The sequence below is a fragment of the Cyphomyrmex costatus genome, unplaced genomic scaffold, assembly GCF_001594065.2.
Source record: "Cyphomyrmex costatus isolate MS0001 unplaced genomic scaffold, Ccosl1.0 scaffold1827, whole genome shotgun sequence".
Lineage (NCBI taxonomy): Eukaryota > Metazoa > Arthropoda > Insecta > Hymenoptera > Formicidae > Cyphomyrmex > Cyphomyrmex costatus.
In genome coordinates this window covers 119649-144140 of record NW_017275855.1, presented here as the reverse complement: position 1 = coordinate 144140, position 24492 = coordinate 119649, and the positions used below count along the sequence as shown (strand labels likewise).

The window sequence follows — 24492 nt, the reverse complement described above, 5'->3', positions numbered from 1 at the left end:
ATATAATCATAGGTGTGTTCAGTGGACTCAACAGTTGAATAAGCGCTCGCTGTTATTGGTGCATTTTTCTAGATCTAAAATTCTGATTGGATGATCTAAAAGAATATACCAATTAACAGCGAGCGCTCACTCAACTGCTGAATCCGTTGGCAAACAATTTTGGGACACATCCCTCGTATATCGCTTGTCCCGGTGTCCCCTCCGTCCCTCCGTGAGGAACACAACCTTTTTAGATTGTGTTCAGTTGTGTTAAGCGAGGCGAAGACGGCAAATTCTCCGTCTCGAAGCGTCGATTTCAGATCAGGACATTCTGTATTCCTACCAAATCAAAGTCCTGCCACATTACTATAAGACGTGATTTGGTCGTATTGCCTCCACTTCAAGGAGGCAGGAGAGGAGCCATAAATTAAGAAGTGAGGTTATTTAGTGTAAGCATTTAGCTCCACGTTGGACGCTCCGCTTTGCACGGCAGTCTATTGCTTATATTATTAAGTTTTACATTTTTATAAAGAATTTCATTTCGGACATGATCTGGCTGTATCGACCTCCTATTTACTGTTTGGAAGCGGGAGCCATTAATTAAAGAAAAAGAAGAAGTGGCAAATCGGCGGGAAGAGATCATAACGATCGTATGTTGCGTGCGAAAAGAGTTCGCGTATTTCCGCGAGATCAAGGTAATCAATCGAGATAACGAAGTCGGGATAATTATTTTCGCGCGCGGTTCCACGTGGCTATAACATCGTAATGGCGACGCCGACCAACAGCAGCGGTAACCTCGTCGACGAGTTCGAAGAATCGTTTCAGGTAGTACAGTCATTTTATATTGCTCCATATTATTATTAATTGAGTGTCATTCGTAAGTATAAATAATGCCAATGTGAGTCAACACTTATAGTCGTTCGTGTGAATTGTGGATAACTTTATTAGAAATTATACAATAATATAAATAAACATAATGAAAAAGTAAAAGGGCTACGAGTCAAAAATTCGTTAAAATATACAATTGTTTGTAAATAAGAATTGTCATTTGGTTAAAATTATAACTAGACGAATGCATTATTTTATGGATTCTTGCTGGTGTGCCGAAATGAATACGACTTTAACTAAGCGAATGAGATTATACATCTATTTATACATATATATATATATATATATTTTATATTTTTTTATGTTTTTGTAATTTTATGATTCTATGATTTCAAACATTTGTTAACAGCTTGCATCTTTGTAACATTGATAATGACCTAATAGAGATCGAAACGTCTATTATCTATTTTTTCTTATTAACCTATGTAATTTTAACCAAATGAAAAAAATTTTTATTTACAAACAATTGTATATTTTAACGAATTTTTTGGCTTGTAGCTCTTTTTCTTTGTCATTACTTTTAAATTTATTGAGCCTTATTACAAACATTTTTATATAAATAAATGTTTTGATCTTTTGTTTAGGTCCTCATTAGTATAAATTAAATCAAAGTAATAAATTTTACAAAGAAGTTTCTTGGAATATGATATACATTATGGTTAAGATGACCTTAAATTTTTAAAAAATAATATTTGAATATGAGACGAGAGAACCATACTGTAAATTGGCTGATTTAATATTGACAAGATGTTAAACAGTAGTAGATTATATTATTGAATAGCATTTATTTTGTTTTTCAGCAATGTTTAAGTATATTGACAAAAGATGAGGGATTGGGCAACAGTGGAACCGGTGCATCTGGCGGTTTGACAGTAGATAAAGATGAAGGTCGCGCAGAAATAGAACAGGCTACCATGAGATTTATAGACCTGGCCAGACAAATGGAAGCTTTCTTTTTACAAAAGAGATTTCTGTTATCTGCGTTGAAACCCGAGATGTTGGTTAAGGAAGAAATCAATGAGCTGAAACTGGAGTTAGCACGCAAAGAAGAATTGATAAAGAGACATAACGATAAGATTGCCGTCTGGCAGAATATGTTGTCAGATTTACAGGGATGGGCGCAGTCACCTGCTCAAGGCCCAGCGCCCAGTGGTAATATGAAACTAATGATAATTACAACAGATTCAATAATTGATAACACTGATATTACCAATAGGATTACCCAATGGAAATCAAAGCGGACAAAATCAGCAGGCTACAGGAGGCGGTGGTAATGCTTCGATACAGCAACAACAGCAAATACTGCAACATCAGCAGCAATTGCAACAGCAGTTACAGCAGCAACAGCAGCAGCAGCAGCATCCACAATTGCAGCAACAATTGCAGCAGCAAATGCAACATTCGTTGCAACCACAGGTATTTAAGTAATGCCAAAGCTAAAATTTTTCTATTTTTCGGGTAGATTGTTGTTAAATTTGATATTGAAAAGATACTTTTTTAATAATTGAAAGGAAAGTGAAGAAAAAGTGTGTGAAGCGATTGATAGTACGATTGAAAAGTGTGAAACTGATGTGAAGATTATATAAATGAAGATTATGACATAGAATTTCCTATAACTTCGTCAATAAGCATTTTTTTTCATGTAATCATTTAAATCTATAAATTATTCACATAATTTATTTATCGAGATTTTAACGAGATTTTGATGTTAAATCTATATTCTTGTATTATGCAGTTATATTTATATCAAGAGATTGGCTCTTTTATAATAATATATATCAGTGTAAATATGGTATATAATTATAATATAGACAGTGCATATATTATAATGTATATATTTCTATATATTTATATGTATTTATATCACAATCAAAATATTGACTCATGAAATGTTTCACTTACTGTAGTCTGCTGTAATCAATGTATACAATCAGGCTGGTCTAATTTTAGCTCCGAAGTCAAAATGAGCCAATGATGCAAAAAAATTTAATGTGGATAAAATTTCGAGGAGTGTAAATTAATAAATGTTTGAGCGACGCCCAGACCCTTGTCACTTATATACTTATTAACACTTTATATACAATCCTCAAAGTCTCACATTGTTTGCGTCAATGGCTTTACATTTTGACTTTGCAGCTAAAATTGGATAGGTCTGAAATACATTTACTACAGTTACCAGTTAACATTTTGTGATTTATACATACAGATAAGTTTCTGTTATTCTGAGATGCGTGACTGTTTATATGTGTGAGTACTGAGTACGTCTGTGCGAAAGGAAATGCACGTGTGCAGAGAATCACATTTATATTAGAATCATGTTATGTTATTAAGTTAATACATTTTTTCTTTTTGATGACTGAAATTACTGTAGAATGTTGAATAATTTCTTTTAATTATTGAATAGTCGAGACAGTTGGTTTGCCACATACGCGCGACAATTATAATGCTGTGTAATATCAGTGCCTTATACAATTTTATATGAACAAAGAAATATATTGTACAAAAGAGAAATTAATTTTAAAATGCTTTTCTTATAATTATGATGTAAAAATATATATAAAAAAATATAAATTTTCATTAAGTATATCGAAAGATTAACTGTATGTACAAACTGTTGTAAAATGGTGCCAAAATAATAAACGATAATGTACAAATAGTTATTTAAAAAAAGACAAAAAATATGTAATCTGTTAATGGCAACAATAAAACTTAGGAGTATTCATAATTGATATACTTCATATTAATAGGACCTAATGATCATCTGTACATTTGACATCATTTTGTAAGAGAGAGAAAGAAAGAGAAAGACCTATATTTAAAAATTATTTAAAGATTAGATATGTATATAAAGAGAGAAGTAACAAAACTATAAACGTATAGAGATGAATATATAATTTTTCAGTCTATTTTTTTTTTAATATTTTTGTCTTATGAGTAACATTTATTAGCGTCATATTTCTGTATTCATAGAAAAAATATACATATGTATATAAGAGGTTCACTCTTTTGCATGTAGATATTGTATGCATGCGCATTAAGTAATGTTACGTAAATTGCATTCTATAATTATGAAAATGGGTAACAAAACATTGTTACTTAAATTAAAATAACTATTGTCAAATTTTGTTCGCAAGTAATTTAATATAATATGTATGTCTAAATAAAAGGTATACAAAGTGTGCATAATGAATTTTCGATATTTTAAAATGATACAAAATAAAAACGAACACACATACATATTTCTGACTATTTTTATTGTAAAAAATAACTAAAAGAGTTTCTTACAAAAAATTACCAAATTTTTATATCAACATTTTTAATAATACGAAAAATTTTGAGATGGAATTCATTTTCATTCCAAGTATACTGCAACATGTCATTAGTTATGATGCCAATAGTAGTCATAATTCGATTTGCGCAAAATATTCATTTAATTATATTTAACATTTAACTCGTAAGTTCCAATAAAAGAAAACATAAATATCGGACCATTTTTTTGTGCTCTAACACTGTGTTACTCTAAGGCTAATTTGTTAGGCTAATTCTACAATGTGCTTTTTGTTTTCTATTTCTTGCTGTTTATCTCTTACCTTCTTGATCAAAAAGGCAAGAGACAAACGGCAAGAAACAGGAAACAAAAAGCACATTGTAGAATTAGCCTAATAATTATCTGAACATGCTAGAATTGTGTATTTCCACAAATTATACACTTATATCTAAATATTGTGTTCTAACAAGACAAAGCGCTCCCTCATTGGAGTTTACAAGTCTGTTAAGAATTAAGTGCAACATTTTCAGTTTACTTCACCAATGTGTTAAACGTGAATATTTTGCGCAATCGAATTGTGATCACCATTAACACCATAGTTAATAACATGTTACAGCGTATTTGGCATGAAATAAAATCGATATCCTTCATATCACTAAAATGTTTATGTGAAAGTTTGATAATCTTTTGTAAATAATTTCCATTTGTTCTTTATAATAAAAATATCCCAAAACATGTATCTGTATGCGTTTCTTTCAACATTAAAAAATGTCGAAGTTTCATTGTGTAACCCTGTTTCTTTACACATATCTATATGATAAATAATAATATATAGAACATTTAAATATTAAATTTGAAAATAACTCATAAGAAAAGCATTATAGCTATTGCAATCTGGGAGATACTATTTCACTCACGTTGTTTGAACTCATAAATAGATATTACGGCAGAATAAATATCTTTGTTCATAGCAAAAAAAAACTAGAAAAAAATATTGTGCTTTCTTTTATTTCCCTCGCCTACTTATTGTCATTCCCGATAAATCTGACTTCGATTATTGTCTATCTTTTTGAACGTATATACATGCATGTAAAGCGTATTATTAAATAGCTATTTCATGAAAGTATAATAGAGTAATTCGTATAGTTCTTTTCTATATTATATCAAAAACTAAAATGTAAACATTGAATGAAAGCTTATTATTTTCGCTGTATTACATCTTTCTGCTGCACTCATACATAGAAAACATCATCGTTGTGTATCGGTTCTCATGATACATCTTCATTTGATGTGACTTTGCAGGTGCAACAGGGTTCTGGTGGCCCGCCTACGTCAGGCCTTCAAGGTGTTGGTGTGCCAGTCAATCAGCAGGGCATGTTCATGGCACAGGGTGGTGTAGGTGGCAGAGCAACTGGGTTCCCGGTCGGCGGGATGGGCAGTAGCGCTCTGCAAGGGCCCTTGGCCTACCTTGAAAAGACAACGAGCAACATAGGGATGCCAGAGAGGCGGAGTTGACGCGGAAGGGGGAGGGGCCGGGGCCGGGGTCGTGGAAGAGGCCGAGGTAGAGGAAGAGGCGGCGGTGGCAGCGGCCTACCGCCGCCGCCACCGCTTCTCGATCCCTCAGACCCGTCGTCCTACGCTGCTGCTGCCGCAGTCGCAGCTGCTGCGGCGGCGCCCCTTCCCTCTCCGCAACAGCAGCCTCCTCCGCCTTGCACATAATATGTGTGGCACTTTTAATTTCTTCTTCTGGAAGAGAGAGAGAGACTATGTTTTGTATTTCCAAGGTCAAGCACATTTGGTTGTTATGAGGTTGTGTTCGATGTCGGATTGTTGATTTGAATGTGCTATATTAATGATAATGATAGTGATGAAAATACTGATAATTAAAGTGCAGTTGATATGCGTTACTGTTATATTGTGGAAATAGACACAACAATGCATACAAATATTATATAATTTACGAGCTTATTGAAGTCTCCATGGTAAACGCATTTTAGTAGTGCCAGTTTTATTGTGATTCAGTTTTGAATTGACGTTACGAACATTCTTTCGCATTCCTTCTAAAACTGTTCTGTACGCGAAAGACAGACATTTTGTATTCTTTGTACTAGTCGCAGAAATCGTAAGATGGAGGCGAGCTTACGTGGAAAATGTAAAATTGCAACATAGAGTGACAAAAATATGATAATACGTTGCAACTAAAGCGGCAATAAATTGTACATAACAACGTGATTATGTGAGATGTGAGCAACACGATACTTTTACTTGTACACTAAGGATAAGGATATCTTCCTATTTCTTTATACTACATCGTTAGTTTATATTCTCTGAGATCGCCGACTTTTATAATAAACTGCGTTCATCGCTTCTGCAGTGCCTTTGGACACCTATCAAATATACTGTTTGTGCGATATCAATAAAATGTACATTACCTAGTGTACTGTGCAAAATCAAAATGAATATTACGTTTGTTGGTCGCACTAATATAAGCATTTCTATCCTGAACATTTACGTACAAACTTAAAATTTTTATCCATGTTTACATAAATTCTTTAAAGTGACATATTCCGTGTGTATAATTGTAATATACACTCATTAGATAGCATTAGATAGCATTAATACACATAAAACAAATCTTAAAATGTAATCAAGATTTTTCAAAAATTCTAAACGTTTTACTGTCTTTATTAACATATTTTTAGTTTTATATCATTTTTAATTATTTGATTAATAATTTGTACCAACACACATTATTGTACTTTTTGTAAATACTTTCGCGATGTGTTTTATAAACGCACATATAAGGTAAAGCACTTTACTAAGATAAAACATGTACGATAATTTTATACCGCAATACATTGTAGAATAATTAAATTTTAGTTTAAATAAAAAATTAATATTTATACATAATTAAAACAATTATTAAAAAAAAAGTTACTTAAAAAGTGTTAGTTTTATTTACAATTATTTATGTTTATATAGTTAGAATGTAGATAGTACTTGAAAACATTGTACAATGGGGGTAGCAAATTTTATGTTTGTTTTTCATGTAATATGATAACCAAAAGAAATATTTTATATATGAATTATCGATTTAATATGATAAAAATAAATCTATTTTTTCTATTAATAGGCAATTTTTATATATTGTCTTTTACAAGCTCAGGACAGAATGCTTATATTACTCGTTATTTTTTAAATGATGTATTCATATACATACAACATATGGAACACTTTCATTCTGTACAATATTATATTGTATGCACTGTAGATACATGTAGTTAATACGAATGTTAATTATATACATATATAGAGCACGCTTCCTTATTTTCACTATTCCAGCTAGTTTAAAATCCTGATTATAATAAGGTCTTCAATAATATTTATCAAAAGAAAAGCTCATTGTTAGCTTTAACATACGAAAGCAATTCGTCTGTACAAAATTGTAAAAAGTTGTATAAAACTTATTTTTAAAACCGTTTTTGTGATTAAACGTGATAGACACATGTATAAAATAGGGTGATCAGTTTCAATTTGTAATGGAAACTGTATATTTTATATAGGGGAATAGTGTCTAATAGATAAAAAAATGGTTTTCCGGATGTTTTTCTTTAATGAAATAAATCAAGTATTGTGATTTATAAAAATGTGTTCAAAGAGCTAGGGTTTACTAATAGAAATAACTTGATAAGTTTTATAAAAATTCGTATGTGTTAAAATGCAACGAATACATAATTATTAAATTACATGATACACACACAGAATGTATCTAGAGATGCCTTTGACAAATGGGAACATTGTTTTTTTTTAAATGAGCAGCTTTCATATGTAGATGTTTTAAGTATTCTTATTTCATACCTTTTCCATCGCATGTATACATTACTTTTACGGATTATATATTTTAATCGTATAAGAAGTGGTAACTTAAAAGATGTAGGCACTGCCCAATATGGCGAGGTATCATAATTTTGATTCCAAGGATTGTGTATAATTGTCAATAATATAATCGATTAGATTATATCATCCTGTATACATTTTCTAACGTTCTTATAGTAATGGCAAAGTTTCATATCATGCAGAAATCACGATCCTTGCTAGAATTTGTTATTGTAAATTTTGTAACATTCAATTCAAGTTTCAGCTTATTTAATATTCACATTGCTGATACTAAAGATAATTTTTTAATCGCGTTAAAGTACACACACACATTCAACTTGCAATATCTTTAGTCTTAAACTTTCATAGAAACCTGACCGATGAGTCTGGTTTTATCTATCAATAAGATTTAAAAAATGTTGCTACTGGCCTGCGACAAGTTGTTTATGCGTTTTATCACCTTATCATTCTGAACCTTGTTATTTCAAGTCTGATTGAATGGATCCAATATAATCCTGTCCATATTAGGCATAATTCCCCTATATATATATATATAAATGTATGTGTGTGTATATTTCTATATACATATTCTTCTGTGTAAACTTTTACATATATGTATATAAAATTACAAGGACACGTTTGACGTGTAAGAGTTACGTAAAATGACCACCTGCAGACCGTTTAACAGAGCGCTTGTAAGAATTGTATAATCGTACGTGTTGGACGCCCGGTCATTCCAGCCGGGATATACGGTAATTCGTCGTGGGCAGGACCCATGACACCAGCTATGTCCAGATGCATCCACGGCGTATCCTTGGTAACAAATTCCCTCAAAAATGCAGCGGCAGTGCACGAGCCACCACCTTTGCACTTCGCGATATTATTTATATCAGCACCTTTGACTTTTTCTGAAAATTATTAGGACATTTAGTAACGGAACAGTAATCTGGAGATGATAAAGAATGAATATACAATATAAAGAAAAAAAATTCTAAAATAAGATTATTTTACAGATAATGTAACGTGTACATAAATTCTTTGAATCACTCACTCGTCACTTCATCCGTGAAATGCTGCCACAGAGGAAATCTCCATACTCGATCGCCAGTTATCGTACCAGCATTTCTTAGAGTTTCGTAAAGGTTGCCGTCATTGGTAAAGACTCCAGTCGCGGAGTTAGCCAAGGCGACTCTCATGGCACCAGTTAATGTAGCGATATCCAAGATACATCTGTATTTAGATTGAAGATACTTATCTGTTTATAATTATTTTAGATAATTTCTCTGCCGAAAGTATTGATAAAATATGATACAATGCATACAATAACTCATCATCAGTTCAGAACTTAGGATAGAAAAAGAACTTATAATAAAAAAAAACTTATAATTTCAAGCAAACCTTGGGTTAAACTGTTCAGCATAGCACAGCGCATCAGCGAGAATCAGCCTGCCCTCTGCGTCGGTGTTGTCTACGATGATGGTCTTGCCGTTCATCGCCCGCACTAGATCTCCTGGTTTTGTCGCATGTCCGGACGGTAGATTCTCCGTGAGCGGAATCAGTCCGACGATATTTTTCTTCAGTTTAAGCTCCGCTGCAGCTCGGATGGTGGCGGCCACGCAGGCGGCGCCACTCATATCAGCGCGCATTTCATCCATCTCCGATGACGGCTGCAAGCAATCATGTACCTTTAAATCTCATTTCCTCTTTAATTATTTCTAGAAATAGAGAAAGAGCGATCTACCTTAAGACTGATGCCACCGGCATCGAAAGTGACTCCCTTGCCAACAAACGTTATCGGCGACTCATTCGGATTCTCAGCGCCCTTATAAATGATCTCAAGGAACTTGGGTGGTTCGATGCTACCGCGCGCCACACTAAGGAACGAACCCATCTTCTTCTGCTCGGCCCAGCTTTTGTCGCGCACCTGTACGTCAACCCCGAGATTTGTCAAAACCTCAAAAACCCGTTGCGAAAATATTGTTGGGGTCATCAGGTTCGCGGGCGTGTCCGAAAGCTCGCGAGCCCAGTTCTGCGCCTGGGCTTTAATAATACCAACTCGCCATTCTGCCCTTTAAAAAATAATAAATTATTAATTTTGTATTTTAAATCGTTGTATAAAACATTGTAAAACGTACTTATTATTTAATTAATATAGAATAAAGGAGTAATAATAATATGCACTTTATTGCGTATAAACGCTGTATCAACAACTTTGTGTTCTTTTTGTTGGTCTATATTTTTCAATTTTAACATTTTTATAAACATAAAGAAATATTACTTACTCTCCTTCTTCTCCGTATAACGAAATCTTTGGTAATTTCTTTTTCTTCTCTTCATTTTTATATCCTTGATAAAGCCATGTGGATAAACCAGCTCCTTCGGCGGCAGCTTCCGCGTCTCCTAGCGTTTCTAGCTTGATATCCTTTATCTCGACATCATCTAGTGCACGGCATCCCGCTAGAACGATAAAATTTTAATAGAATATATGTATAATATTTTATAATAATACAATTTTCTTTTTAACAATCTTTCTTTACAATCTGTTTAAAAAAAAAATGGATAAACCATCCTGTATATCACAAACAACTATAATTACATTATAATCTTAAATGCATATAAAAGAAATTAATATTATTTAATAAGATAATACAGTGTTTTAAATTTGTTTTAATTTAGTATACACATATATGTTGGTATATTGAGCTTAAAATACTATCTAAAAAGATATGAGTATAACAAAGTGAAATGACTGTATTTATATGATATATAATTTGAATACGAAAGATTACCTGCTGCGGCAGCACGTACACTTTCCTTCCCTTCGTGAATCTCCTCAAGTTTGTTAATACCAAGACCTTGTTTCCCTAGTCCAACTACCGCGATTCCGGAGTAATCTGTTCCATCCAAATCCCAAAACACTCTAGCATGACCTTTAGGGATCTTTGGTCCTGCTCTGTAGCGCAAACATTCGTTCAAAGTTAGTGAAAAAATTTGATCATAACAATTTATGAGGAAAGATATGCGATAATAACACATTTAGTAGACAAAAATATTCAGACACAAATTCAGAAATTTATTAATTACAATAAAATCTAGGCATTTTTTTGACATTCATCATTATTTGTATGGTGTACTTGCGATTTTAAAATATATTCTAAAAATATACTATTCTTTATTCTAGAATATTCTTTTTTTCATCCAGTTATACATTATACATCGGTACATTTACAATTACTCACTTCGGTGAATATAGCTACACATTAATTCACAACTGCTGTTTTTTTTGAGCTACAGTATCAACGTCGATACATTATGTTACGGAACTGTTTCACATTCAGTTTTCACTAACACTGTTGAAACGATCATTACAACCTATTTAGCAGCTTAAGATATAATATACAATGAAATCTGTTGATAAACTTCATAAATTTTATGTACAATAACGCTATAACTAGTAATGTGACTGTGTCATGGGGTTTACTTGGCATAGTTGCATAGTAAAATAACTTAATAGAAAATAGATTTACATATAATTAGACACATATTAACCGCAAAAGGAATCATAGATTCATTGATATTATGACAAGAGCAATTTTATTTAAAAAAAAAAAAGAATTAAAATCTACTCATTTTCACATTCTGAAAATTTATGTGAATATTATTCTTACTGCAATATATTTCATTCCTCTATTTATCCTTTGTACAATTTCTTTTCTTAAACAATGTTCATGTTACTTAAAACATAATTGCTTTGCTTTAATTATGTTCTTCAATTATTCAATGTTTTAATCAGGAAGTAAGATATAAGGAGACTCCACTCCGTAAAATAAAAGTGGACCCATTTTAGGTTTCGAGTTCAGTTTCCGATTCTGATGAGTGCGAGTAAGAGAAATGATCATTTCTCTTATTCGCACTCATTATGCGCAACACTACTAAATTCACGAGCGCTGCGAGTGTCGAGAATCGAAAACTGAACTCGAAACCTAAAATGGGTCCTTGTTTTGTAGACTGGCGAGACTGATTGTTGTCTCCTTATACCTTCCTTCATGGTTTCAATTAAGCTAACGTAGTATTACAAACTTTTTAACAGCAGAATTAAACATAAAGACGATAATATATGTAATCAATAAAAAAAATTAATATCCAGTAAAGAAATATCGTAAGTCAGTTTCAATAAAAATATTTTTATCGTTATCTACATATACCTTTATCGATGTAAAAAATATTTGAGGTGAATGATTACTTATCACGTCTGTGTTTACAAGATTGTGCAATCATGTGATATCAAGTCAATTTAAGCTACAAATTTCGTCAAAATGCAAAAAATTTTTTTAATGTTTCTATCACGTGGCAGCGAAAATATCGATATTTTATTCGATATTAAAAATACCGAAATATTGCAATTACTAGTGATTTCTAAGAAAATGCAGGTACGATTTGTATACGATTGCCAGTCGAAGTTACATATATATATATCAGTTTTATATTACATTTCAATATATATACGTATTAGTTTTAATGATTTCTGATGTTTCAATTTTTCCAATCTTTAGAAATCTTAAGGCTCCTTATACATATTAATATGAAAATATTTTTTAATAAAACAATATTTGCATTTATAGATTTGTAAAATATATCGTACACTCCTTTTATTTCGGAGTAGAATTAAATTCAAAACAATTGTTATATCTGGTTTATGCCTCGGTCTTAAAATCTCAAAATTCAGCCAATGTAATACAGATTTCGATTAGGACTGGCGGCTTTATTGGCTAAATTTTAGGATTTTAGGGATAAGACCTGAAGCATAAACCTAGCCTCATATAACTTGTTTTGTTTTCTGATTAAGAAATTTAATTTTAAATATATATGATTGTAATTATATATGATTAGTTATTAATTACATCATAATAAAAACTTGAAAATTCTTATATACTGTACTTACTAACACAACAATTTTCGATATATTTACAAATCTATTCTAGCGATAACAAATGTTTTATTAAGAAATATATTTTAATATATGCAAGAATTTTTTAAATGTATTTTTGTCGCTTTTGACATTTAAGGAGGCTACAGTGAGTAGGCAGGAGCCTTAAACAAGTGCACATTTCTGATTTACTATGAAAATTTTGTAAAAAAAAATTGTGCTGTTATCAAATATGTTTATCATTTTTAAGTTTTGCGTTAAGAATAGATTATGGAGATTAAGATTTAAAATAATCATTATTCGAACATTAAAAAGCGTTATTGGAAAATCACTTTCGAACACATGCATACACAGCTGTAAATTTTTGCAGATTCGAACTGCTGCTTCCAAAAGTACTGTATACTTATTGTATTAAGCCATTCTTACATCACACAAGCATATTTAAAAATATATATAGATATATGTATGTACGTGCATACATGTATATCTGCACAAAATACAATCAGCAAGCATACAATTATGGTATCTCCGACAAATGTTAAGTATCGATAACGTAAAATTACGAAAGATCGTTTCGTATAAGTCATACGTAGGAATATATTTTTTGAATATATTATAACAATGCAAAACCTTTTATCATTACGATTCAGTCTGTTGAGATAGAATTACACCTAAATTAGATTAGAAAATAGATTCAAGATACGAAAGTGTAATTATTAACAGTACTGATTTTCCTAATTATATACGCATAATACACACGGCATATAATTTAGAATTATAATGTAAATTCTGAATTATACACATAGCATATATAGTTTAGAGAAAATTTGTGCTCTCTAGTATATTGAGCATGGATCAAAGATCTTCGTTTGCAATAGTTTTATTCGCCGATGATGCATCATTTAACGTTATATCGATTTGATCTACAGATTATTTTAATAGTAAAAATTTTTACTACGCGTTATTATTATAATTACGCTATTTAGAATGATTCCGTGATTTCTCGTTGTTATTGGCGCTTAAAATAATCACAAGAGAGATACCATAAAATAAAAAGGGTCTAAGTACGCGGGCTAAAAATATTATAAAAACCCAAAGCAACAGATCTTTCCTTAAAGTAAAATTTTTGTCTTATTATATATTCTTATATATTTCTAGTTTGGTTACCTTTTTTTATTATTTAGACCCGTTTTAATTTATAGTAATTGAATATGCGTTTCACTCATAATCAGTTAAGTTCTCCGCTCAATTACTTTTCCCTACTTGTCTCAAACAAGTTCTAATATTTTGATAATTCCTTGAGAGTTAGCGGCTACTACGACATTAGACATCTGCCTCCAACACACCGCAGATACAAACTCGTTCAGATCTTCTTCTCTTCTGTCTTGTACCTCCAATATACTTCGAACGGCATCGAATTTGTACGAGAATAACTGCTTCGTCAATCCTTTGTAATACACGTACAATGCGTTATTTTCTGATCCGCAGGCCACGTAATCGCCGTCAGTGGCGAGTCCGACAAAGTTTTTCTCATTCACATGCCCGACAAACGATCGCAAACAAAGTGGATTATTTATGTTCCACATCTTCAACTGAGAATCCGTGCTGGCTGATACAATTTCCTCCTTGTTGATGAACTTGACATAAGAGACGGCTTTGCGGTGGCCTTTGAATATGCACAGTGCTTCCTTCATGTTGCGCAAATCGTAATAATGTACGCAGTGATCCGCAGAGCCGAATGCCAGATGACATGAGCTGCGTGGATTAAATTTCACGCAGCATACGTTTGCTTTCGCTTCTAATGACGCCACGGAATAATCGGTATTTAATGCCCACAATTTGACTCGGGCATCGTCGGAGCCGGATGCGATCAATCTAGTATCCACATCATTGAAATCGACCGACCAACATCTCTTCTCGTGCTCTTGGAACGCCTTTGTTCTCTGACCGGTCATCGCATCCCATACCGTTACAGTGCCTTCGTAATCCGAGGACGCAAGCATTCCCTTGTGAAAAGAATTCCAAGAGACGCACGAAATCTTGGAACTAGAAACCATCTCAACGCAGGGATAATGAATGTCGACGGTATCTCGAATAACCGCACCATAATCGAATACTTTGATACGTTTCGTAACACCGGCGATTGCGAAAAATTCGTTATCTTTGTCGAACTCAATACTGGACACGATGGTTGAGTTGTTGAAGAGATCCGACGAATAGTTGAGGGTGGCCAGTGGACGAAGGGAATTGTACCTTGAGAACTTGACGAGATTCTCGCGAAAGATGTCTAGACCAGAACTCGTGTTGTGCACTCCGCCGTGCTGTTGAGCTTCGCTCTGAGACTGTATTTTCTGACCGAGTAGCAATTCTTTGCCGCGAGAGTCAAAATAGCATTGAACAAAATCGTCGAAATGAGCGTGCAGCCTCTTTCTGCGGATGGCTAGCGTCGATCCACCGGGCTGACTGACACTTGGATTGGTGAAGGTGTCGGTAGCTTTCTCACTAGGTTTTATCATATTTGAGTCTATTATATCTATAAGACCGAGCATCTCTCGTCTAATGGCTGACACTTGTGCGGTATCGTTCTCACTCGCCTTCTTGACGTCCTCTACCCGTGGACACTTGCTCTGAACATCCTTCAGAATGTTCTCCACTTCCTCCATGTCCTTCTTGATCAACGCCACTTCTTTTTGCAATTGATTCTTTTGCTCTTCTTTTTGTTGCAGCAAGTGTTTGAGGAACTCGTGTAAAAGCTTGTTTTGTGCCGTACAAGTCTCTGCCTCGAGCAAATGTTTTCGTTGAGTCAGCACCTCCAACATCACATTTACGTCGGGTAGAGTGAGATTGGCGCTCTCCGCTGCTACAATGCTCCTCAATCCGTCAGATGTCGGTGCCGATGAATCGTTACCCGCCGCTCTGTGCCTACCATTATCCGCGTATGAGCCTAGCTGAGCGAGACCTTTAGTTCTTGTTTTATACTTGGAAACTAGCTCATCCAATAGGAAATTTGGGAAAATATCCTGTTCGCTTAACGTGAAACTGCATTTCGGGCAACGGTCCTTAATCTCTAAACATTTTACAATACAATGATGACAAAACGTGTGTCCGCAACGTGTGATATACGCTGTGTCAATAAGATCGAAGCAAATCGGACACATGTAATCATTGCTCTTATCTTCTAATATCCCAGTCATTCTCTGCAGCACATTTGTAGGCGGATGCTTATTAAATTTGCCGCTACCGTCGCCTAATCCACCACTGCTCCCTGCGCTGCTATCATTCCCCATATTACTGTCGCCAGGAGTCGACATTACTTATATTACTCTACTCGATTCTTGTGTCAGTCTTGAAGCAGTGATGGTTAATTAACTCAACGATTTAACAGCTTAAAATCTCCTATTCAATTTCGTCTGAATCGTCGAAAAGAATATATAAATCAGGCAGTATTATATTTTCATTTATAAAGCGCAGCGTGTTTCCCGGATATCCTTGTGCGGAGCAAGTTGCGCTTCATATCATGCGTATAATACCGTCTCTCACTCTAGTCACTCCTGAAACAATGAAAATAATGCCAGTGAGCTCGTGTTGCGCAAGACTATCATTGAAAAATTCAAAATTTTTAATAACAGAAATGATACTTCATATATGACAATTTTAAGATAACAAAGGGAAAGCACTTTTCAATGTCAGATAAAGCTCAGGCAGCATTATAACAATTGTTTCAGGCTGGAAATATGAATAAAAGATTTAAACATATTGTTATATTGTATGATCAAACGAAAGTGAAACAATTTGGAAGTGCAATGTATAAGGGGCTTTCTTGTACATATCATTGTACTATAACTTAGTGTACACGCTTGTTAAATAAAGTATGCGCTAAGAGTATGTGTGTATACATATACATACATACATACACACACACAAATATATATATATACACACACACACACACACACACACATACACACACACACACACATGAAGAAACATAGATTAACTTTGTTGAGAGAAGAAAGGGTTCAATATGGAGAAATAAACAAAGGTATTTGGAAGGTATTCAACGCGTCGAGTCAACATGTGTCCAAATAGTCAAGGCAGAGTAATCTGGCAAGTATATTCTACAACAGTGACGCACAAGGGATACAGCCTTGTTAGATAAAAAAAAAAAAATAATACAATACTAACACAGAACGGCGCTACGGTGTGATGCCGTTTCTAAAATCGCACGAATGCACAAAAGAGATTTTTTACAGCGGTGATAAAAGGTATAACGGGCGTTGAGACTTACAGCAGAATGTTTTTCAACAGCTTGCCGTTAACCAGCTCATTGTACTTGGTCGCTGTAGAGGTAAGCACGACGTTGTCCTCGCTCTCGGTTTCGTATACACCCAATACCAATCCCGTCTACGGAAAAAAAAAAAAAAAAGGGCATAAGTATGTCAGGGGGAAGCGGACAATAATAGAACGAGATCATCGACGAGTAAAATCTATCCGAGAAATACGGAATATCAAACCGCCGTCGACGTTCAATTATTGACGTCGACAGGAAAGAGTTTAGATAAGACGCCCAAAGATATGTTGCACTTGCACACGACGACGGATTGCATCGTGTCGCATTATATGCTTGTTCGAATTTTCCGAGATTCCACACGAGGAATTTCATATCTCATCCGTTTCCCGAGGAGCAAACCGTTTCGGTGCCCGCTTTTTAATCGACGAGAAAGAATCACGCGATATTACCTTCATGGTCGATACGTTGGCTAACAGACGCAAGTGTAAATTTCCGTACTGCAGTGCTCCAGTCCTGATAAAAGACAATGCCATAATTCGTTCCCAAGAGCATTAGGTGTGATACATATATACCATCATCATGCAGGCCGCACACGACGGCGACACGGCGGAACGACGATTCTGATAGGCTGGATTTGATCAACGGTATCGTCGGCGTCGCGCAATGTAAACCGCGCGAATTATAAATGAGAAAAACATGGAATGGAAGTTGTCTCGTTGCTTGTAACTGTAACTTTCAGATCGTGTTACAGTTACAAGTTATTTCTTGATTAAACTTTACTGATAACTCTGTTACTTTTCTTTCTTAGTAACTACTGTAACACGATAATGAATTTCACAATTACTTGGTACACGCAATATGGATACGATTCGATTGGAATTATGTTACATTTTTACGTGACATATCGGATAGATACATATATCTCATTGTCAGTTTGCCGCATATTTTACATGTTTCAAAATTATCAATAATATTTTTTAATTAAATAAAGTATGTAGAGAAGGGGGTTAGTTATAATTTTGATATTTAAAACAAGCCAACAAGGAGTACGAAACAATCAAAATAATGTATGTACGTCGTATATTGACATTATTTTGATTGTCTCGTTCTCCTATTGGGAAAGGATTTATTGTCTATAAATAACAGTTAAGTAAATATAAATATATGAAATAGACTTCGATCAAGTCATTACTAATATTACAAAGTATATAATATGATTAAGACGGGTAAACGATAAAATATATTAAAATAAGATTATAAATCAATTATGGCTTTGACGTAAATTGAAGAGCTCATTATAATTTAAGTTCTTGTTTCGATCTGTAATATTATATATGTCGAAGTGTAAAAATACCTTTCTTAAAATGTAAGGGGAAGTATTAAGAAGACCCCCTTCATCCCAAATTTTGATAAAATAGTACGAACTTTTTATACTTAATACTACTTTGGAAGAAATATATATATGTTTGAAATTTGGTAAAAGCGAGAGTGGAAGTTCTAATGCAACTTAGTGCAACAATAAAAAATAAACATGACTTACTTTTGTAATTTGTGCATCAGTGAATATCATTTTGTTCACATACGTTATAGCAATTTCATAAACTGTAGAAAGCTTGAGAGTGGACATGATCTATGCATTTAAAATAAAATTTACTAACGCCTCTATATGCGTGTACGTTGAACTACGTAACCAGCAGGTCCACGGATATTTCCAGCGAAGAAATAGGAGAATATGCCACGACACCAACGAGGTACTTATATATGTTATACGTTTGGTCTTGGGCAAATATTTTCGTGACTGTCAATGGGGTCCCGGGGATAATTAAAGAACAATAACGTTATCGACAATTAATAAAATATTTAAATAATACATTATTATAAATTCGTGATTTTTTATCACATAAATGCTGTATAAATAAGTATACGCATACTTCTAATGCTATATATCTTATATATTGTTCAATAGTTACAATTTTTTCTCTGCAGTTATTATCTCTATAGATAATCAAAGTGGAATGATAACGTTAAAATTACAGTCTTTAATAAAAATCGAGTATTATCAAATTTTAAACATATATACATATATATTTTTTTTTTATTAAAGACTGTAATTTTAACGTTATCATTCGAGTTTGATTATCTATATATAGTAGTCCGGGTGGACGCGCGTATTCGGTAATCTTTAGACATTAATATCTCGTTAACTATTGCGAAAATTGTAAAATGGTACAAGACTTTCCTCTCAGTTTAGTTCGCTCTGTCTGTCCACCAAATCCATTAGATGAATTATGGGACACCCTATATATATATATTGAAATGAGACACGATGGCCCACCTAAGAGTATAACTTACATCGCCACTTTACCAATGTAATCGTTGTCCAAATTTTCGCATTCGTACACGATTTATTTTATTACCATTTATTACGTTTATTTCGTTTATTCTATACAAATTTTATTCGATTTATTTATTTATCTATCAAGCAGCTTATCGGGTTTCATGCGAAACCTTTCAACACACAGAGTTATATGCGTCTCCAACGAGGCGAAGCACTTTTCGCAACGCACTTTTCATCATGGGCCCGCTAGAAGTCCCGGTTGATCGACTTGGAGACTGGAGTGGGGCCTCAGGGGCCCTGGTCGTGGAAACAAGAGAGAGGGAATGCACGATTGTGTGTTGGGGGGCCCCGTAAGTGTGTCGGGAGTCCTGTCATATGTCGGATTTTCCGTTCGCGAAACGCGAAACGCGCACGTTTCTCGGCGGCCGCACGAACAATTTGGACGAATTCGTGGATTCCAGGGCGAGCGCGAACGTCGAGCGTGGACTCTATTTTCGCGCGGTCCTTCGGGCCCCCCCCCCCCCCCCCCCCCCCCCCCCTCTCTCTCTCTCTCTCTCTCTCTGCCACGCCCCGTGCACTGCAGCAACATTGATCCTCAGCGATGCATTTGCGAGTGAAACGCGCTCGGGCCCCGCATCTGCTTTGAGAGTTGGAATGCAGGATCAACATGGAGGAGGTGGCGGATAGATCGATATTGCTCGGTGATGTCACGCACGGTCGCTGACTCTCCCGTCCAGCATCCCGTTGTGAGTTAATTGTGAAATTTGCACGTTAAGCCGTGCCGTAAACGGTCGTGACGCGTCGATAAGGCCCCTCCCCGTGCCATAACTCGCGCCCTGTAATCTGTAAATACCCACGGCCGCGCAAAATTCGAGAATCCGTACTTTACAGTGGCAACATTTTTTTTCCGAATACCGTAACTTATCGTTGAGGCAGGACGAAAGTCATTCTATCGAGAAAAGTGGAATTGCGGTAGTTTCACATTTAGCTTCGTAAATTCGAAGAATAATACTATCCGTAAATTATTTTACATCATGACATATGTTGTTATTATAGATAACATACAGGCCAATAATTAAGCAAGTAAAATTTGAATTTTTTCTGTATTTTTTAGATACAAATTCCAAAATTTAATTAATTTATTTTGACTCTTACTTTGCCCTTACACTATGATTGATTATTGTTTACAAATTCCAAAACAATTCCTATTGTAATTTTAATTGTTAATTTCAAATATTTTAAATGTAAAATTTTAAGTTAAAATTTGCAGTGCTTTAATTCCAAGAAATATGTCTACATTTTTATTCTGTGTGTGAGAGCAAATCTATAAAAATCTACTAAACACAAAAAGTAACAATAACATTACATCAACATTATAATTTCCTACTCAACAATATAAATAATAATAATAAGAATAAGAATAGTAACAATAATAATAGTAATAATAATAGTGTTTAAAATGGTAAGATGTAGAATATGTGTGTGTGTAATATAACACAAGTTGTAAATAACAGTTATATTGTTGAATAGGAAATGATAACATTGAGCCAATGTTATTTTTACTGTGTGTTTATTTAAGAACAAATCCGTAAATGTTGCTATAAAACCTTCTCCAGATCCAAACAATTTTTACCTCTACTTGAAATATAAATGTATAAAAATTACATGATTGTACTGCAATGAATATCTAAATTGTAGAACGGAGCATGGAATGGAAGGATCATGCCCACTCCTCTTTCCCAGTTTCGGGGAGCAGAGCGGCTCTGAACGGGGAGGAGGCTACTCGTCGCAGAAGGTCGGCGTTTATCGACCAGGTGCGGATACTATCGACTTGGGCTACCACACCCTCGACAATAATGCTTGCCGCACTACGTCATCATCGTCCTCGTCAACCCCGGGTGTATCCAGCACGCCAACTCGTCAACAGCAACAGCAGCAACAGCTACCGCAGCCTAAGCATCATCTGGTTCATCACGTCGTCGTCAATGACCTCTGCCAGCTCGACGACAATCTGCTGCTGAGGATCTTCAGCTGGCTTGACACCCGTGACCGTTGTTCCCTGGCGCAGACTTGCCGACGACTCTGGGAGATCGCGTGGCATCCGACACTCTGGCGAGAGGTCGAGGTGCGTTATCCACAGAATGCCACCGCGGCGTTAAACGCGTTGACGCGCCGTGGTTGTCACACCTGTGTCCGTCGTTTGGTCCTGGAAGGTGCCACCGGGTTGCCCGGCATCTTCGCTCAACTGCCGTACCTCAATCTGACCTCTCTAGTGTTGCGACACTCGCGTCGAGTCACCGACGCCAACGTCACCACCGTGCTGGACAGCTGTGCTCATCTCAGAGAGCTCGACTTGACTGGCTGTCCTAATGTTACTCGTGCCTGCGGTCGTACCACTATTTTACAACTGCAGTCGCTCGATCTTAGCGACTGCCACGGCGTCGAGGATTCCGGCCTAATGCTGAGCCTGTCGCGCATGCCGCACCTGGGATGTCTTTACCTACGTAGATGCAGCCGCATCACCGACTCCAGCTTGGCCACCATCGCTTCCTACTGCGCCAACCTACGTCAGCTGTCGGTGTCGGATTGCGTGAAAGTTACGGATTTCGGGGTGCGCGAGCTGGCGGCACGTCTCGGCCCATCGCTCCGTTACTTCTCCGTAGGCAAGTGCGACCGCGTGTCCGACGCTGGTCTGCTGGTCGTCGCCCGTCATTGTTACAAGCTGCGCTACCTGAACGCCCGTGGTTGCGAGGCGCTCAGCGACAGCGCGACCATCGCCCTGGCACGCGGTTGTCCGCGTATGCGCGCTCTGGACATAGGCAAGTGCGACATCGGCGACGCAACTCTCGAGGCACTTTCTACCGGCTGTCCGAACCTGAAGAAGCTGTCCCTGTGCGGATGCGAGAGAATCACTGACGCTGGTCTCGAGGCATTGGCCTACTATGTGCGTGGCCTGCGGCAACTCAACATCGGCGAGTGCTCCAGAGTCACGTGGGTCGGCTACCGCGCGGTCAAACGCTATTGCCGACGTTGCGTCATAGAACATACTAACCCTGGGTTCTCCAGCTGATGTTATTCAATTAACATTAATTATCGTCCATATTAATACTGGCCGAGCAGCAACGTGGACATATTCTCGGAAAATAAGTACGAAGAGGAGAATATTTCGATGAATTCTCTGGAAAAGGGACTTTGAAGTATATCCTGAGAATATTAAAAATAGGAATTATATTGATATATATCGAGAATATACATTCTCTATAGTATAATTTATAAAGATATTCTCTGAATATTCTCAGGATATTTGATTATCTTGTAACACTAATCTCAAGTGCCAGAGTGTAATATAGCGAAAGTTTATAGAGAATTGTAAACCTAATTTTTTAATCAAAGTTTGTGCGATGATAAATGCTATTTTTGATAGGATGCGACGAAAAAAAAAAACAGTGAAGGTAAATTATTAATTTTTGAGATTGATAATTGTATCATCTATGCAATCTATTTATTAACAAGCATTATTTCGTTGCTCATATATTTGTAAAAAGATTATTTCACGATTGGTTGTAAAAAATATATACATATATCTTGCTTTTCAAAAGTCACGCGTACTATTTATTGTTTTCATAATTTAATGCATTGTGTATTGATAATTAATCGTTTATATTCTGTAACAACGGTTTGTAATTTATTGTAATAATGATAACGTATTAAATATTCTCATTTCTTAACACCATTGGAATTAATATTAGATTAACTACATGGCATGTGCAGTATGTACAAAATTGCATAGAAATATGCAAAAATTAGTCCTTGTTAAACTGAATTATTTTAGAAAATTTCGCGCGACAAATTTTATATTTATCATTAATTTATATCATAAAAAAATTGTTATTGTTAAAAAGTTAATTATACTGCAATAAATTTCATTAAAAAAATTTTTATAAAACTGTGATTTGAACATTTATATAAGACTTACAAAATGCAATTTTTTTTTAATCTTAATTTTTTTTCTGACTTATAATAATTTACAAAACAAAATGTTGTTGAAAACTCACGGTTGCGAAACAAAGGTAATTTTAATACACAATATATATCAAGTATATTAGAAAAAATATTTATATGTATATAAATACATTTTTAAAGAAACTTAAATATAACACTCTCTTTCTCATTTAAATCACGATTCTGATAATCATTTTTGTATATCATAAAATACGTATCTGCTTTTTAAAAATTTTGAATGGCGAATATGAGTGACGCGTGTTTATTATACGAAAGTGTAAAATAATTCAAACTTGGTTTCGTTCGTGATCGATAAACAAATGTTAATATCTAAATAATTATTAAAAGCGAGATGACGTTCATTTTACGATTTAGCTCTTTTTGTCGGTTTAAAAATAAAATATGTAATCCATAATAATCTTTCAGAGAGAAAATGTATCGATGCTATATTATTTCGGAATCGGCGCTTTCTGTTATTTGGAAGCTAAAGATTACAAACAAAAAATTGCCTCAACTAGCAGAACGACGTTAATAAAAATGACGTAACGTCTTATAGACTAAAATATAAGTCTATATATATGTAGTTGCTTTCTATTTGTATCAAACTCAGATAATTCTCATGTGATGTCATTACTCAGTCGAATGCTGCACGTTCCTTTTCATTCTGATGAATGAGATTCGATTGAATTTTTATTTACAACCTGCACAAGTTCGCGATTATGTGCTTTACTGATTGTAAATCTTGTTGCTTCACATTAAAAATAAGATTATAAATCTATGTTGTCGCAAGATAACTTTATTATCAAAGCAATAAGTAGTGATGTTATTATCTGTGTATAAAATACTCGTAGCTTTAAATTCAGTATCACTTGTATGAAAATGAAAAGCAATTGTTATTCAAAAAGCGCAGAAAAGTCAATATA

General features: G+C 34.8%; 4 protein-coding genes across 4 annotated transcripts; 2 read left to right on the top strand and 2 right to left on the bottom strand.

Moving 5' to 3' along the window:
* The first annotated feature begins 346 nt into the window (after positions 1-346).
* On the top strand, positions 347-5718 carry MED28 (mediator complex subunit 28). Its single transcript, XM_018537843.1, has 4 exons — positions 347-804; positions 1668-2019; positions 2084-2283; positions 5438-5718. Exons 1-4 carry the CDS (start codon positions 745-747, stop codon positions 5648-5650), a joined length of 825 nt encoding a protein of 274 aa, XP_018393345.1. The 5' UTR covers positions 347-744; the 3' UTR covers positions 5651-5718.
* Positions 5719-8320: 2602 nt separating this feature from the next.
* On the bottom strand, positions 8321-17762 carry LOC108772313 (cytosol aminopeptidase). Its single transcript, XM_018537832.1, has 8 exons — positions 17679-17762; positions 17227-17342; positions 10801-10964; positions 10294-10468; positions 9753-10080; positions 9410-9678; positions 9063-9241; positions 8321-8919 (listed from the first exon to the last, which is right to left on the bottom strand). The coding sequence occupies exons 1-8, from the start codon at positions 17760-17762 to the stop codon at positions 8693-8695; spliced, it is 1542 nt and encodes a 513-aa protein (XP_018393334.1). The 3' UTR covers positions 8321-8692.
* Positions 14130-16298, bottom strand: LOC108772312 (E3 ubiquitin-protein ligase RFWD2). Its single transcript, XM_018537831.1, has one exon. The coding sequence runs from the start codon at positions 16247-16249 to the stop codon at positions 14207-14209; it is 2043 nt and encodes a 680-aa protein (XP_018393333.1). The 5' UTR covers positions 16250-16298; the 3' UTR covers positions 14130-14206.
* A 3405-nt stretch (positions 17763-21167) lies between the features above and the next one.
* On the top strand, positions 21168-22750 carry Fbxl7 (F-box and leucine-rich repeat protein 7). The gene has a single exon (XM_018537840.1). The coding sequence runs from the start codon at positions 21279-21281 to the stop codon at positions 22635-22637; it is 1359 nt and encodes a 452-aa protein (XP_018393342.1). The 5' UTR covers positions 21168-21278; the 3' UTR covers positions 22638-22750.
* Positions 22751-24492: the final 1742 nt, after the last annotated feature.

Coding starts and splice junctions, on each gene's coding strand:
- MED28 (XM_018537843.1), top strand. CDS start 745: ATGGCGACGCCGACCAACAGCAGCGGTAACCTCGTCGACGAGTTCGAA. Junction 805..1,667: donor AGTTCGAAGAATCGTTTCAG/GTAGTACAGTCA, acceptor TTTGTTTTTCAG/CAATGTTTAAGTATATTGAC. Junction 2,284..5,437: donor AACATTCGTTGCAACCACAG/GTATTTAAGTAA, acceptor GTGACTTTGCAG/GTGCAACAGGGTTCTGGTGG.
- LOC108772312 (XM_018537831.1), bottom strand. CDS start 16,249: ATGTCGACTCCTGGCGACAGTAATATGGGGAATGATAGCAGCGCAGGG.
- LOC108772313 (XM_018537832.1), bottom strand. CDS start 17,762: ATGGCATTGTCTTTTATCAGGACTGGAGCACTGCAGTACGGAAATTTA. Junction 10,081..10,293: donor TTATACGGAGAAGAAGGAGA/GTAAGTAATATT, acceptor TATTTTTTAAAG/GGCAGAATGGCGAGTTGGTA. Junction 9,242..9,409: donor GCTGAACAGTTTAACCCAAG/GTTTGCTTGAAA, acceptor ATCTAAATACAG/ATGTATCTTGGATATCGCTA.
- Fbxl7 (XM_018537840.1), top strand. CDS start 21,279: ATGGAAGGATCATGCCCACTCCTCTTTCCCAGTTTCGGGGAGCAGAGC.